General features: G+C 39.7%; 1 protein-coding gene across 1 annotated transcript in view; it reads right to left on the bottom strand.

Annotated features, from left to right (window-relative positions):
• GSR (glutathione-disulfide reductase) overlaps positions 1-15,429 on the bottom strand; it is a 41,486-nt gene that overhangs the window by 13,624 nt on the left and 12,433 nt on the right. Inside the window, exons 2-6 of the mRNA XM_046648633.1 lie at positions 12,799-12,825; positions 9,096-9,184; positions 7,805-7,874; positions 5,112-5,259; positions 2,596-2,650 (exon numbers count right to left, since the gene is read on the bottom strand). Of these exons, the coding sequence (XP_046504589.1) occupies positions 2,596-2,650; positions 5,112-5,259; positions 7,805-7,874; positions 9,096-9,184; positions 12,799-12,825 (389 nt within the window). The remainder of the gene's footprint in view (positions 1-2,595; positions 2,651-5,111; positions 5,260-7,804; positions 7,875-9,095; positions 9,185-12,798; positions 12,826-15,429) is intronic.

Genomic DNA, 15,429 nt, shown 5'->3' with positions numbered 1-15,429 from the left:
ACTAGAGATGATCCCTTATCTTCAGAACTAAAATGGAAATTGGCACCACTATTCTCACCACCTTTATTCTTCTCTGCTCAGTATTTCTCTTTGATCATTATTCAGTTCTACCAATCTTTGCAATATGATTAAAGGCCAATTCAAGCAAGCCATTTAACTTGTAGGATAGGTCTGAATTAAAACAAGGCTCCTTGCATACATTTTGGTCTAAGAATGTATCTTAAACACCAGATAAATGCTGGACGAACGTGTGAATCACTGGTGGAGAAGTTGATCCTGGCCCCAAGCGCAATAACGTTTACTTCTATGCTGCAGCCTAGAGAATAAGTGCCCCTCAGCCAGAGCTATCCTCTTCGGGGCTGGAGTTCTCCAAAGCTTCAAATACGGTCCTCTACCATTGTTCCAATGCTTGGGTAAGAGTAAGCCATCAGGGAAGAATACAGGAAACCCTTCTTTAGCACAGTCTACAAGCAGGTACTTGCATTGAGTTCCTATCTTCAGAGCGCTGTGGTTTAGATGGAGGATGAAGTATGAATCCACATGGCTGCAAGTTACAGGTAAGGACTCTCTTACCTTACAACCCAGGGTATGAAAAAAGAAATGTCTAAACAGTTTGAAAACTGTGAAATACTTCTTATTCCATCTCTATCTCTCTCTTTCCTATTACATATTGTCCCCTTTTCCTTTCTTTGGGTCTTCCTTCTTTCTTGTTTTCTTTCTTCTATTCATCTTCTCTTTCTTGCCCAAACATTTATTATCATTACTTCTGTTAAGCATCGCACTAGACGGGATGGGTAGCAGTCCCTGCCCTTGAGGAATTCCTGAGGGGACATGCCCTGGGGTCTGTGGAAGCATGGAGGTCAACAGTCCTGCAGAGTAGAGGGTTAAGGAAACGCTCCCGATTCTGACAGGGCTCCAGATCCCTGAAAGACGAGTAGCTCTTGCAGAGGTTCCATTCCAAGCAGTGGGACATATAAGAAATAGATGTGAAACAAGCTGGCTTCTTCAGAGAACTGCGACGAGTGCTGTGTTTCCCCTCTCAGCTCCCAAGGTGCCTTTCTTCTACCTCTTACCACTGACATGTCCACTGGAAATGATCTTATATCCCACCAAATCCTCAACGCACTTCTCTTTACCTCATTAGGGCTCTCAGATCTACTTGTACCAGAGCATTCCACAGGGTCCACACTCCAGCCTCATCCAACAAGTGAGGGCAAAAACTGAATCACACAGCCCATAGAACATGGTACCTTGCCTACAGAATTTGTTTTTCCTCCGACTCTTCACTTATTTACTAACATAACAATGATAAAGGAGTCTTAAAGGAGAAAAAGAAAACAAAATTCATATAATTGTTAATTCATTTTCCTATGTTCCCAGAGTCTTTTGTATACAATATGCATAAATTTATTTATTAAACTTGTATGGCTAGCAATACAAGTTTAATAAACGACTTAAAAATAGTTAATGGACAGATATTTATAATGAAGCTTCTTTTAGGGTGAGTCTAGATTGAATTATATCATCTAAACATGACTAGTCATGACCACATTTCTGGATACATTCTCACAAGTATCATATTATCCAACCCTAAGACCAAACAGTACAGGGTGGATCATGAGGGAAGAAAAATCTGTTCTCTAACAGGTTTCCATGCCCTGTAGACAGCAAAGCTAAAAACTGTCTGCTTTTCTCAAAGTCAGAAGATTGCCTGGTCTGAATATCTCAATGGGACATTTCCACTGCAGCTATGGTATTGCAAAGAAGCCCTCTTGTCCCCTTATTAACTGTTTGTGACGCCGGGTGAATTAAGGTAAGGGTTTGAGCATGGATTGTTAGTCACCCTCCATGAAAGCCTTTATAAAAGCACAGGATTAAGACCTCAAACTGGATTGTCAGCACTCGCTAAGGGAGCAGCAGAGTTGAGCAATACTGACTCCAGAACGAGTGCTGTTCAGGAGATAAAGGCCAGTTCCTGGGTCAACAGGGTCCCTCCTCCAGTTCCTAGGGGTTGTCTCTCATCATGAGTGAAGGAAGAGTCCCTCTAACCTAGAAAGCCTGCAATTGGCAGCTTCTTAAAATTAGAGAAAACATCTTCCTCCTTATCTTTTTTCTATGTATCTAAATCAATGACAGAAGTTTACTAAGATTATTTGGACAAACACGTATAAAAGACAATTTCAGAAAATCTATTTTTGTGAGACCGACAGAGCCTTCATTTATGGAGATCCCCTTGCCCTAGCTGCTTTGAAAACCAGAATAAGTTACTTGAGACACATTACCAATTGATGCTCTCCCAAGTTGAAGAAAGAAGACAGTTTTAGGACTTTACTGTTTATTCTTCAAAACTACCCTGTACTTGATTCTGGTTCTAAAAATTCTGCAACGGCCTTTGATCAAAAGCGTGAAAGACGTGAGTTGTTTACTGAGGGGTGCTAGTGGATGAGATACCCAAGGCCATAAACAGAGAAGAGGAAGGAGAATAGAATTCAGGAACGGCCCACATTCAATGGTTGGGAGGTGGAAGTAGAAGAAATGTTAGCAAGAGAGAGGGAGGAATAATGAACATCGAGGTCAGGAAGGAAACCAGCTTACCGAGGCAATTCTTCCAATTCAAAGAATCCATCACTGGTTATTCCTAGGCTGGCACCTATGTAGGAAAATGTAACATAGATCACACAGACTGAGCTTTTTCCTGTAAAATAATCACACTTTACACAAGAACCAAACACTTTCTCAGCCATCACACTCTGTCTGGACAAGTTTTGTTAAGGTCTCCATTTGGGAAGCTGCCAACCAAATCTTCCCTAGGTAAACATTTTTATTTTCTCTGTAGAAATAAGAGCAGTGATGACTAAAGAACTATTAAATTTCTCTGAGGAACTAAGATCTTCTCAGCTTTCATGAATAGACTCTGCTTTACTCTCCCGACCCCAAATGTAGGTGGGAACTTCTTGGCTCAGCCTTGGCCCTCTTCTCTGCTTTTTCTCCAAAGGTTTCAACCAACTCTCCCCTCGTTGTGGAAGACTTCCAAATACATCGTTCCAATTTTGCCCTTCTCCCCAGGTTCCAATTCCATATTTCTAACTACTCTGCTATACAATTCTACTTTGCTTCAAACTCAAATTGAGCCTTAACTTTATGGCCCAAAGCATATCCCTCTCTCAAGTTTACCCCTTCAGTTAAAGGGACGACCTTCCAGCAATAATCCAAAGTCTTGAGTTGTCAGTCTGATTCCTTCTCTCAACATCCTCCTCTATCTCATCAGTTATTAAAAATATTGTACTTCGCCAAATCCAAGGCACCATGATTAAAGGACATATCCTGATTTCAGAGGTGTTGGATATATTTTTTTAAAAGTGTCTGGGAATCGATGAAACACAGTAACTGATTCTTCCTTCTCCGAGTCTTTTACACCTGTCCTCTTCTCTAGTGCCTGGCACGTAGCAGTGGCTCAGGAGCTGTCTGCAGAACTGCGCTTTGCCATCACATTTCAGGTGCTAACCGTGTAGTTCAGAACCGTATCACCACCTCCTGCACATTCCACCACAACAGCGTTCTAACTGTTCTAGAGCCTCCCTCCTCTGTTAGTCACCGTCAGAATCATTTTCTAAAATTATCCTTAGGTCTTGTCACTACCCTATTTGTAAGCTAACAATTATTTGCCCCAGTGGTCAGGAATTCTAGAAATTGCCTTAATTTGACTTTACATGTCTTCACAATTGGGCCCTAGCCCTCTTCCAGTCTCAGCTTGCTGGATTCGCCTCTGGAATTTCAATGCTGGAAAAACTGGCTGAATGGGTTGAATGTCCTTCACAGACATCTTTATCATCCACTGGTTCTTCCAGTCTTCTTCCTCCTCAGCACATAATATTCACTTTGGGAGCCTCCCTCCTGGGAAGTCTTTTTGTTTATTCCAGCCCATAATAGTCTGTCCCACCTCTGAGCATCCGAACTCTGACTGGCAGTTACCTTGTAACATTTACTTTTTATTTTATTTCTTTGCATTTGTTTTTATTTTACGTTTTCAATTAGAAATGTACATGTTAAAAAATTCAAAAAGCATAACAGAGCATCCACTGAAAAGCAGGTTATCTCTAGTTCTCTCCTTGGCAGAAGGCAGCACTGCTATGCTTTGAGTGTCCTTCCAGAGATGCTCCAGCGCACCTGGATAGCCTCCCTGCCTTTGTAGAAAGGCAAATCGTAGCATACTATATGCACTGCTCCACATCTTGCTTTTTCTCATTTAACAATCAATTTTGGAGACTGTCCCATATCAAGATGCTTACGTATAATCTTCCCAACTAAATTTTAAGTTACTTGAGAACAGTATCTTCATATCTCTTATGGTAGTTGTTCTTTACCTTTTCAGAGTCATGAACCCCCTTTAAAAGCTGCTGCAAATTTATGGATCCTTCTCTCCCAGAGAGAAAAAAAATGCATAAATGCATACACTCTCAACATTTTCCATATAAATTCAGGTTGGACATGAGTCTTATGAAGCCAATCCAGGGAGAATACAAAAGATGTATAAAGTATAATCACCATTCACAAAGACTTTATAATCTAGTTGGGGAGAAAGACACATTTCTTATGAGAGAGTAAGGCAGTATATCCACAATTCATCCCTGTGTGTATAAAATGCAAAGGCAGATATGATTACCTCTAAGATTTCTTACTGCTTTAATTTTATAATTCTCTATATGAGAAAAACATGCATATAAAAATAATTAGGTAATTAAGTTATATCCTTATAACATTTCTCTCTCTTAAACAAAAAAGTAAATAAATCATGTGTCTTGTAAATAATAACCCATCTTACAAACTGAGGCTGAAAATCTCCACCATGCCGCGACGGAAAGGAGGAGGTTGTTACCTGTACTATGTCTGAGCCTGGAGCTGGCTGAAATATCTTTCTCTGTCCCATCACCAGGCACCAGTTAAGCCAAACGCATTTTGGTTCTGCAGAGATCTTCTCTCACGGCCTTGTCATGAGAGAGACATGAGAAAGAACTGGTATAGGCATATCCCCTAGCATGGCTTGTAAGGTTGAAAACAACAGTAAACTCTTCTCACTGTTATTGACGAGCATTTGCTTTTGGAAGACTCACCAGGGATCTCGCTCTCCTGAGGACGTGAGGGCATGCCACCTGTGGCAATCAGGATGTGTGGAGCAGTGTATTTCTTCCCACTGACCTCTACCGTGGGCTTGGGATCAGACGTGAACGCCGCATGGCCACGGATGATTTCTATATGGGACTGGAGAAGGAACCATGACATTAGCCTGTTCTTAAGATACAACAAAAACACCTGATGACTTAAATTAGAACCCAGCATGTGAGGCCAGCCCGGTGGCACAGCAGTTAAGCATGCACGTTCCGCTTCAGTGGCCCAGGGTTCACCGGTTTGGATCCCGGGTGCGGACATGGCACTGTTTGTCAAGCCATGCTGTGGTAGGTGTCCCACATATAAAGTAGAGGAAGATGGGCACGGATGTTAGCTCAGGGCCAGTCTTCCTCAGCAAAAAGAGGGGGATTGGCAGCAGATGTTAGCTCAGGGCTAACCTTCCCCCCCTTCAAAAAAAAGGAAAAAAAAGAACCAAGGATGTTCCAAAATGTTAAAACATTCTGTTCTGTGGTCAAGCTTACCTGATCCCATTACCCTAGTAAGTTGTCCACATTTGCATGCCTACACAACTTATCAGATATTTCCATTTCTCTGCTGAGGATTTTGATTTTGGGTTTGCTGATGCCAAGACAACTCTCCAATGTTTAAGTTTCTGCAGAACTTCTGACTGTTAACTGACACTTAGGAAAGGGGGTTGCCATTTGACGCAGAAGTGTATAGTAAGAAGAAATAAAGGTGCTCCCTTAGGCCAACACCCAAGACCAAAAAATATATGCAAGTCAACCCTAAAAGGAAAAAGATTACATCTTTGCCCCCAGGAGTCGAGGGAGAAAGTCTTCCTCACTTGCAATGAAAACACACTGAAGAATGATGGGTCTAGAGGAGGAATAGAAGGCTGAGAAACCAAAAAGGATAAAGGTGAAGGGAGTAGAGGTAAAAGAGGACTCTAGCAAAGGAGGAAAATGCAATGCTTCTGTTTTCTTAAACAAAATGGAAAGAATACCACAAAGTCACATGACAAGGAAATTCTGTGCCAGAGATGTTGAGATCTCAGACTCTGACTTGCTCCTACTGGCATCCTCGGTGCCAAGGCCTCAATCTGGGGATTACCGGTGAGCTTCTGCCAGCTATGTTACATGTGTTGGCGTGTAAATGCAAGCAACTTACTAGGATAATGGAATCGAGTGAGCACAATCACAGAACAGAATGTTTTAACATTTTGCAACAGGCTTGGTTCTGAACTGAGTGAGCTCCTCCTTTCTAATCACCCCTCCAGGCCTGTTTGGCAGGTGCCCTGCTTAATCAGGCTGGACCAAGACTAATGCCAAAAGCCACAGCCTCCAGAACAACCTTCCAGCAGGACATGATGATTTCCTATGGGGTGCTAGACATAAAGAGGTACAGGTCAAGTGGCAATAATATAGATAATAGCTTGGGGGGAAGAACTGATGAAATTTTTATTTTCATTTGCTAGGATATTTGATAGAAAGTTTCCTCACCTATTCAGAATTTCTAGATTAACTGTAATTCCTTTCCTTGAAGGTCATAGTAAGTTCTACTACACACCAAGATTTTTAAGTATTAAAAAATGCTGTTTCCTGAGTAATTTTCCTATCTCTTTGGCAAAGGCATTTTAGCTAGCTCCATTTAAAATATTTTTGATGTGGGTGTTTTAACATAGCAAGCAGTATCTCTATACTCATGTTTAGCAGCCTTAAAATCTCTTGTCACCAGTGAATAGGGGACTGAATATTTTCCCAAATATTTTCCCCTTGAACGGGAATTAAGGTCAGAAAATATCACCCTCCAAAAAAATAAATGCAATGAACAAGAATCAATACAAAAATATATGAGGTTAAGCCACCTGTAGGAGTAACTCACCCTAAAAATTGGTTTATAAACACGCTGCTAATGAGATTACGGTGGCCCAAATATCATCAAGAATCTACTGATCTAAATATAACCTAAGCTATGTTGAAATCTTAGAAAACACAAAGTGAGAGCAAAAAGGCAAATGAAGGGTGGTGGGATATACACAGTCAAGAAAAAGGAGTTGGATCGTGCACCATTTGCCAATGTCTCTGGCACAGTCCCAGGTGGAAGAGGTATGAGATCCAAGCACGAAGGCAGAAAAAGCCTCAGAATAGCGAAGGACAACATATTATTTGCTGAAGACAAACACATCTTCACCCAATTTTCTTGCTCAGACGTCATTCACAAAACAACCTTTTAAACCATAATTTGGTCTTGGTCTCCTGAATAGATCTAGCCACCAAAAGTGAGGGTGCTCTGAGCAAATGAATGATGGTAGGTTTCCACTCAAATAATGTGCCTGATTTAAATTAACAAACTGGCATACTGGTGCAAAAATCAGTCTCTTGTGTATTTAGTTTCTGGAACCAAGTGGAAGGCCAGAGCTACCCAAGGTACAGCCATCAGGTGAGACCTGGTCTACCAACTTTGGCACATACTGTCCACTCTCTGTCGAAAAGAGGCTGCCTACTGAGTCAGAGGCTTCTGCTCTGACAGGTCAACCTTAAAATCATTAATTGCAAAAAAAAAAATAGCAGAAACCATAAGAGGTATTGCAAAGGCTATGTTTTAGTCTGGCCAGACTTGGTAGCATACTCCAGCAGAGAAGAGCTCCTTGCCTAAGTTCAAAAGCCAGCTCACTCACCTTGGTTAGATTATTTTGATAGACCGTGTTCAGACGGCTCACATAGGCATCTCGCTTTTCCTTTATAACACTGCAACGAAACCGGAGTCAGTACTGAGAAGCAGGGTTCTCCCCTTTCAGTTAGTAACCAGGACATTTGTCCCTGAACATCCCTGAGCAGAGAATCACAAACTGTCAGCAGGAACCCCATGAATGAATGTCTCTGAAGACAGTCGCCCCTTCCCCTGTGTCCATGTGCTTTCCCACAGGTAGAGAAGCCTTATTCTACTCCGTGAAGAGTGTTCAGTTGGCATCTACAGCTGGTGAATTTCTTTCTGCATAGAAGACAAGGAGAGCCACTTTGGCACAGTGCCTACTATGTGGTGGCCATTCAATATTTGTTGAATGAATGAATGAATTTGCCAAAATTTTTTCAAAATGTGATGGCTTCAAAAATTTTATGGCGGTTCCTTAAAAAGTTAACCATAAAATTGCCATACGACCTAGCAATTCCACTTCCAGGTATAGACCCAAAAGAACTGAAAGCAGAGACTTGTAGCCCAATGTTCACAACATCATTATTCACAACAGATAAAAGATGGAAACAACCCAAAAGTCCACTGAAAGATAAATGGATAAACAAAATGTGGTATACAAAGGAATATCATTCAGCCTTAAAAAGGAATGAAATTCTGACACATGCCACAACATAGATCAACTTTGAAAACGCTATGCTAAGAGAAATAAGCCAAGCATAAAAGGACAAACAGTGTATAAAGAACCTAGCACAGGCAAATTCACAGAACAGAAGGTAGAATAGAGATACCAGAGGCTGCGGGAGGGGAGAGGAAGAGTTATTGTTTAAAGGTTACATTGTTTCCGTTTGGGTCAGAAAAGTGCTGGAAATGAACAGTGGTGATAGTTGTACACTGTGAATATATTTAATGCCACTGAATTGACAACTTAAAAATGGCTAAAATGGCTATTTTATGTTGAGTCTGTATATATGTATGTGTATGTGTATATATATTAAATATATATATTTTTTAAGAACCACTTTATTGGGGTATGATTGACATACAAAATGCTGTATATATTTAACGTAAATAACTTGATGAGTTTAGAGGTAAGTATACACTTGTGGAACCACCACCACAATCAAGGGCACAAACATACTCATCACCTTCAAAAGTTTATGTTGTATATATTTTACCACAATAACATCCCCCCCCCAAAAGATTTATGGCTCACTTAATTATGAAAGAAAAATATTTACATTCGTAAATCAAACCCTCTAAGCATGAACACTTACCGCCAATTAAATTTACTCTCGCAACTTTGAAAACCATAGTCAACATGATCGTGAATGAATTCAGAGTGGACAGCTGTGTTCCACATAACCTGCAAAAAAAAGGGCCCAGAACAGTATAGCACATGAGTCCTAAGGGAAAACAGAAACCATGAATGAAAGGTAACTACATAATAGCAGATTAAAATACTGAACTTTAAATTTAAAACAAAACTAAACATTTTAAAAGAGAAATTCAGAGATATGACCAGATAGATTTTATAGGGAGGCTTCTGAAATGTTGGGGAAAATTACTTCTACTGTTACATTCCCTAGTTTATAAACTCAATAAAAGCAGGATATTATGAGCCTCATAGTCCTCCCGTTAAAATTTACTATTGCTTATATTCTCTCTTGAAGTTTCAGATTTGAAGCCATGCCTCTTGTGATTAGGTCCAGGAAATGGAATTGCATCTGTAATTTTATAGTACAGTGATTTAGAAGGAAGCTATTACATAACGTTGAGGACTGAAAACTTAACAGAATGGTTCCTATTAGGTATTCAGTAACTGCGAACAGGTCCTTCTAAGGACATACGTGATTAGACATCTGGAACGCAAGGTTCAGTGCAGCTCTTGTGGGTGCAGCCTATAATGTGTAAAGGCCTTTCATGCCAACTGATCATCGTGATAACTGAATTCAGTGACATTTAGTACTCTAGGTGACAGGCAAGTATTATTTTTCTTTGTCAGACAAACCTGAGACTCCTTTTTTTGGATGAGGAAGATTGTCTCTGAGCTAACATCTGGTGCCAATCTTCTTCTTTTTGCTTGAAGAAGACTGTCCCTGAGGTAACACCTGTGCCAATCCTCCTCTATTTTGTATGTGGGAGGCCACCACAGCTTGGCTTGAAGAGCAGTGTGTAGGTCCACGCCTGGGATCTGAATCCTGGGCCGCCAAAGCACAGCGCATGAACTCAACCACTACACCACTGGGCAGGGCCCCTGAGACTCCATTTTTGACAAGGCTTAGATTCCTTCTTTTTACCTTTCTCCCTTTATGCCTAAAGGTGAATAAATTGATGACTCTACTAGATGCTGGGTTTTTTATTGTGGTGAAATTCATATAACATAGAATTAACCATTTTATCTGCTAGATTCTTTATCTTAAACAATGTAGATGAATGACTTATCAATACCACAAGTAAGGTATGCTATTTTCATAAACATCACTATACCTCATCTCATCATGAGGGACCATATGTATTCACTTCCAGTTTGTATGATGTATGATACTATAGCATCAAACACCCTCTGGAGAGGGTGCCTCTATATGAACCGCTCTGGGCCTTCAGGCTCAGACCTACTCAGCGTGGTTCATCATCTGTTTCCTTCTCCACTGCTTCACTCCACCCTTCTGGAGGAGGGAGTTACTCTACACTTTGCTTTGTTCTTCTACAAAACAAGACGCAATTACCAACCTCAAGAATGCAAAAGCACTTTGAAATCAATAGAGCCCTATAAAAATATAAGGTAGATGTCCAGCACATGTGATCAGAACAGAAGGAATAAGTGAAACAATATAGTGGAACAAAATATTACAAACTGAGGCCAGTATGAAGTATTAGCCCAGAAGGTTTAAAATAATGAGGTAGCACCAACACCAGATTTACAACCATAACTGGTTTAAACTACATGAAACTACCTTATAGCTAATTTACATAATTCATATATTCACAATTGTATGGCTCCAAGTAGAACAGATTACAAAATCTAGGACTAAAAGGAAAGAAAATAACTGAGGAAAGATGTCCCACAGAAAAAACCAAATTTTTCTAAGAGAGAAAAAACCTCCCTATACTAGGGAACAGGTTACAGAAAACCTTTCTGGAATGAAACTCAGGTGTGTGTCACTGATGAGACTGGAATATTTGCTTACATGATACGAAAAAGCTGCCGATTTAAAATGTAATCTCAGTAACAAAAGGTTGTAAATTTGGGATTATGACATTTTGAAAGTACATTCAAATTAAGAGTAAACTTATTTGCAAGTACAGGATAAGCAAGAGGCAGGTGTGGAAACAAGAGCTGCCATTTCTTCCTCTTCTTACTCACAGGTAAAAGATGAGTTCATTCAGTGTGACCTGCACCATGGTATTAGGACCAAAAATCACTACAGTGGTCAAGAGACTGCATGAGGCTGCAGAACTGAATGGAAATACTTAAGAAGATTCCACTCAATAATGTGAACTGCCAGCTAGGTCTCCCTTTTGAGAAAAAGCTATCCTCTGCAGATCAGTCCTAACTACTAGGCCCAGATACAATCTCACTCACTCTAAACTAATAAATCAGTGTATTGTCTTATAAAACAATTTCTTACAAGGTCAGGTAATCAATTCACTAGTCTGTCTGATCACTCCTGAATGAACCAATACAAATTGAACTAACGGAACAGCAAAGATGGGGACTAGATCCAAGTACACTGCAATTTATCAGCAGACTGTTTACCTCAAAGGTATCCACACACCATACTCAGAAATGTCATTCAGGCAACTTGAGAAATACAATCTTAAAATGGCCACGAGACACCCAAAGTTACAAGATATAGGATTTTAACACGAATAGTTTATGGGGAAATAGATCTCTGAATTTAAAAACAAAAACTACCAACAAAATAAAACAAACAAAAATGCATGACAATCTTGACCCATCATTCCAGGAGAAAAAGAGTTCTAGTCTCCCTGGGAAAAACTGATCCAGAAAGGCACTGGAGCAGGTGAAAGGCCAGATGGCTTAAGGTGAACATCCTACCCTCTGCAAAGTCACCCCAGGATTCCAGGTAGTCAACCAGGGCCATGTGTGAGAGGAGCATCCATCTGGCACTGTTGTCCACTTGGTCCTGGTCATATCAGCACTTGCACTGACAGTTGGGTATAAACTTTTTAATTTCCTGGCTGGAGCTCCCTATTGGGGAAAAGTTATCCTGTGCAGATGGACAGTGTTTTTCTTTTATGCCGTGACTACAGATATTTTGTTAGCCTTTGTTCCGTCTAGACCATCAGAAGTTTGAGACCAGACACTGTGCTCTATTCCTGGTTACCTCCCCACTGTGGACCCACAGGAACTTCGTTACTATGAGAACTTACCACAGGGCGAACATCCAGGATGAATTTCTTTTGCACGCATGATGCAATTAACATCCAGGAGCTAATATTTCTGTGGTTCTCTCTCCAGCTGTCACCCCCTCCCCTCCTTCCTAGCTGAAAATGCCACTCACTCACCCAATCTCCCCTGCAGGAGTAGCTCAGTCCTGGCCAGGAGAACCTAAGCAATCTGCAGAGTGGTGGGTGAGGACATCCTACCTGGAGCTCTGGGAGTCAGCCTGTGGCCATCGGGGGAGGGGAAGTTACTGTTGACTACACACCTAGGGTATCAGAATGGAAAGACAGAGAGACGCCGGGATCCACTCAGATACCCTTAAGTGCTAAGCCAATCTCAGAAACTGCCTATCTCCATGCTTTTTTTTTTCTTTCCAGGCTTCTTAATAAGTGATATTTAAAAATAAAAACAAAAACTATCCTATTTTTTAACACCACTTTTAATTGCTTTCTCAGTTATTTTTTGCAGAAAGAATTTTAACCAATACATTTGGAAACATTCTTAACTCTGGTCATAATTTGCCAAATATGTAAAAGGAATGTGGAAGGAATAAGAAATAAAAAGTCTACCTTTTTGGGTACACATCCAACATTCACCTAGGAGAAAAAATAAAAAAGGACATATTTTAAAGAATATGAAACTCAAACCAGCAAATAAACCTACAAGAAATGAACCCCAAGCATCAAGCCAGGAGACTTTCTTGAGTTCTAAGTCACAATCTACAGCTATGTACTTCCTTTTTTCTATTATAGAGTTACAAAAGATATAAACTTTTTTTCTTATGTGATGAGGCAGAGATTTTACTCATCAGCATTTTCTTTAAAATAAGCAGTCAGAGAGAACAATTCTATTTCCAGGGGGCCATGCACAGCAGAGATAGTACAGGTCAGAAGCCTGAGCACGCACAGAGCCCAGAGGGACGAAGCAGAAGAGAAACAGCAGCACAGAGGCCAGGGGACCCACCAGATGAATTAAGACCCACCAACTGAACCATCTAAACAGTTGTCCTAGAGGATTTCTGGGAAACTTACTATGGAGTATGCTGGGTAAAACAGCCAGAATGTCCCCTCTGAGGAAACCTCTAGTGGAAATCTATTTTTTTCTTCAGGACCAAATGACAATGATGAATCAAGCAATAAGGTTCATTCATGCTATGTATGTATACACACACACAGACACACATATATATGTGTATATGTATGTGTGTATATATATTGTATATATCCATGCTTATATACTTGCTAGAGATGGACCACAAATTTGACTCTTAGCCTTCTAGCAGTCAATACACAAAGGAAAACACAGTTATAAGATTTCACATAAAAACTAACCAGATCTTTACGAAAATAACTATTCATACTCATTAGACTCGAGAGAAATTCCTCCCAATGGTCCTTGTAAACAAGCTGTGACGTATATGCTTACACACAAATTTTTGTTTATATCTATTTCCTTTGGATCACATCCTAAAATTTATAACTTAAAAAAAAACAAAAAAGCTGAGTCAAGAGTAAGATTGATTAAAACTGCCCTGAGGGTGAAGAAATCTGGACTTGATCGAATGGGTAAGCAGTTAGTGCCCCCTAGCAGAGGAGCTGGTTGCACAAGGAAAACTAGATTGACCTCGCTCTTTTGAAGGGCAAATTCCAGACCCCTTAGCTCTGGAGGCCTGCCATGTAGTATGCATTCCAGATACCCTTTAACCTTAGAAAGGCTGACTAGGCAGTGTTGGTGATGTCTTAGCCACTGTAATAAAGTTATAAGACCTAAACAAACAAGGTCTCAATTGTATATCCTTAAAAAGAATCAGTATATTCACTCATGCTTATTGGCACAGAGTAAAGACTGAATATTTAGATACTGGTGAATACTTACCAAAAGCACAAAAATATAAGTTAGATGGCATGGAACTCAGGATATTAATCAACTATTAGCAAAGAAACTTAAGAAAACCTAAACATATGTTAGATCTCCTAAATATGCCTATGACTTAGAACTACTCCCAGGCATTTAGCGTAAAGGCACAACCTAAGATATAGAAAAGCTAAACACCCAAAGAGGATGTTATGTCTAAATGCCTATTTAGGTATAATAATTTCTCTACTGTTAGCTATCATATAGAAAAATGTTTATGTAATAAAAGTGAAAAAAGCAAGATTCAGTAGAAAACTACATTTTAAAAGATTAGAGAGAAAAGAGAATCTAAATAACGAAATATTTAAAGTCTACTGGTAAAAATATAAAAGACCAACCATACCAGTGTTAGAAAGCACATACCATTTGGTCCAGCAATTCTATGTTTAGGAATGTATCCTACAGAAATAGTCACATATGCTCAAGGGCCCAAAGATACATGTAGAAGGATGATCCTTACAGCACTGTCCTAGTGATTAACTGGAAACAAGTTAACTCTCCATCAGGAGGCAAGTATCATTGTAGGGAAATTATTGTACATTGAGTCTATGGAACACCCTGCAGCCATTTAAAAGGATAAAGTAGCTCTCTATATACTATTACTGAAAGAGTTGTAAGACATAATATTAAGAGACAAAAAGGACGTTGCATATGTATTCCATGTTTCAATGTGCATTTATATATACTTGTAAATATATACACGCATTTAAATAGTTCAATCAAATACTTCAAATTGTTAACAGTCATCTCTGAGGAGGGAGAAAACTTTCATATTTTACACTATACACTTTTAATAATGGGAATATCGTAATTCATTTAGACAAAGAAATAAACCAAATGATTTCATCTGGCAGTGGGATTTAGATAGGTGATTCTTTGATCTCTTGTCTATTTTCAGTATTTTCTATACAGTAGTCCCCCCTTATCCGTGGTTTCAGTTACCCATGGTCAATCGCGGTCTGAAAATAGTGCTATATCACAATGCCTACATCATTCACCTCACCTCACTTCACCTCATCACATGGGCACTGTATCATCTCACATCATCACAAGAAGATGGGGGAAGACAGTACAATAAGATATTCTGAGAAAGAACACTTTCACATAACTTTTATTCCAGTGTATTGTTATAATTGTTCTATTTTATTATTATTGTTGTTAATCTCTTACTGTGCCTAATTTATAAATTAAACTTTATCACAGGTATGTACCTATAGGAAAAAACACAGTATACACAGAGTTCGGTACCATCTTCAGTTTCAGGGGTCCACTAGGGGTCTTATCCC

This window comes from Equus quagga, chromosome 22, assembly GCF_021613505.1.
Source record: "Equus quagga isolate Etosha38 chromosome 22, UCLA_HA_Equagga_1.0, whole genome shotgun sequence".
Lineage (NCBI taxonomy): Eukaryota > Metazoa > Chordata > Mammalia > Perissodactyla > Equidae > Equus > Equus quagga.
Note: the sequence above shows the minus strand (reverse complement) of the source record. Positions and strands in the feature narration are given on the sequence as shown.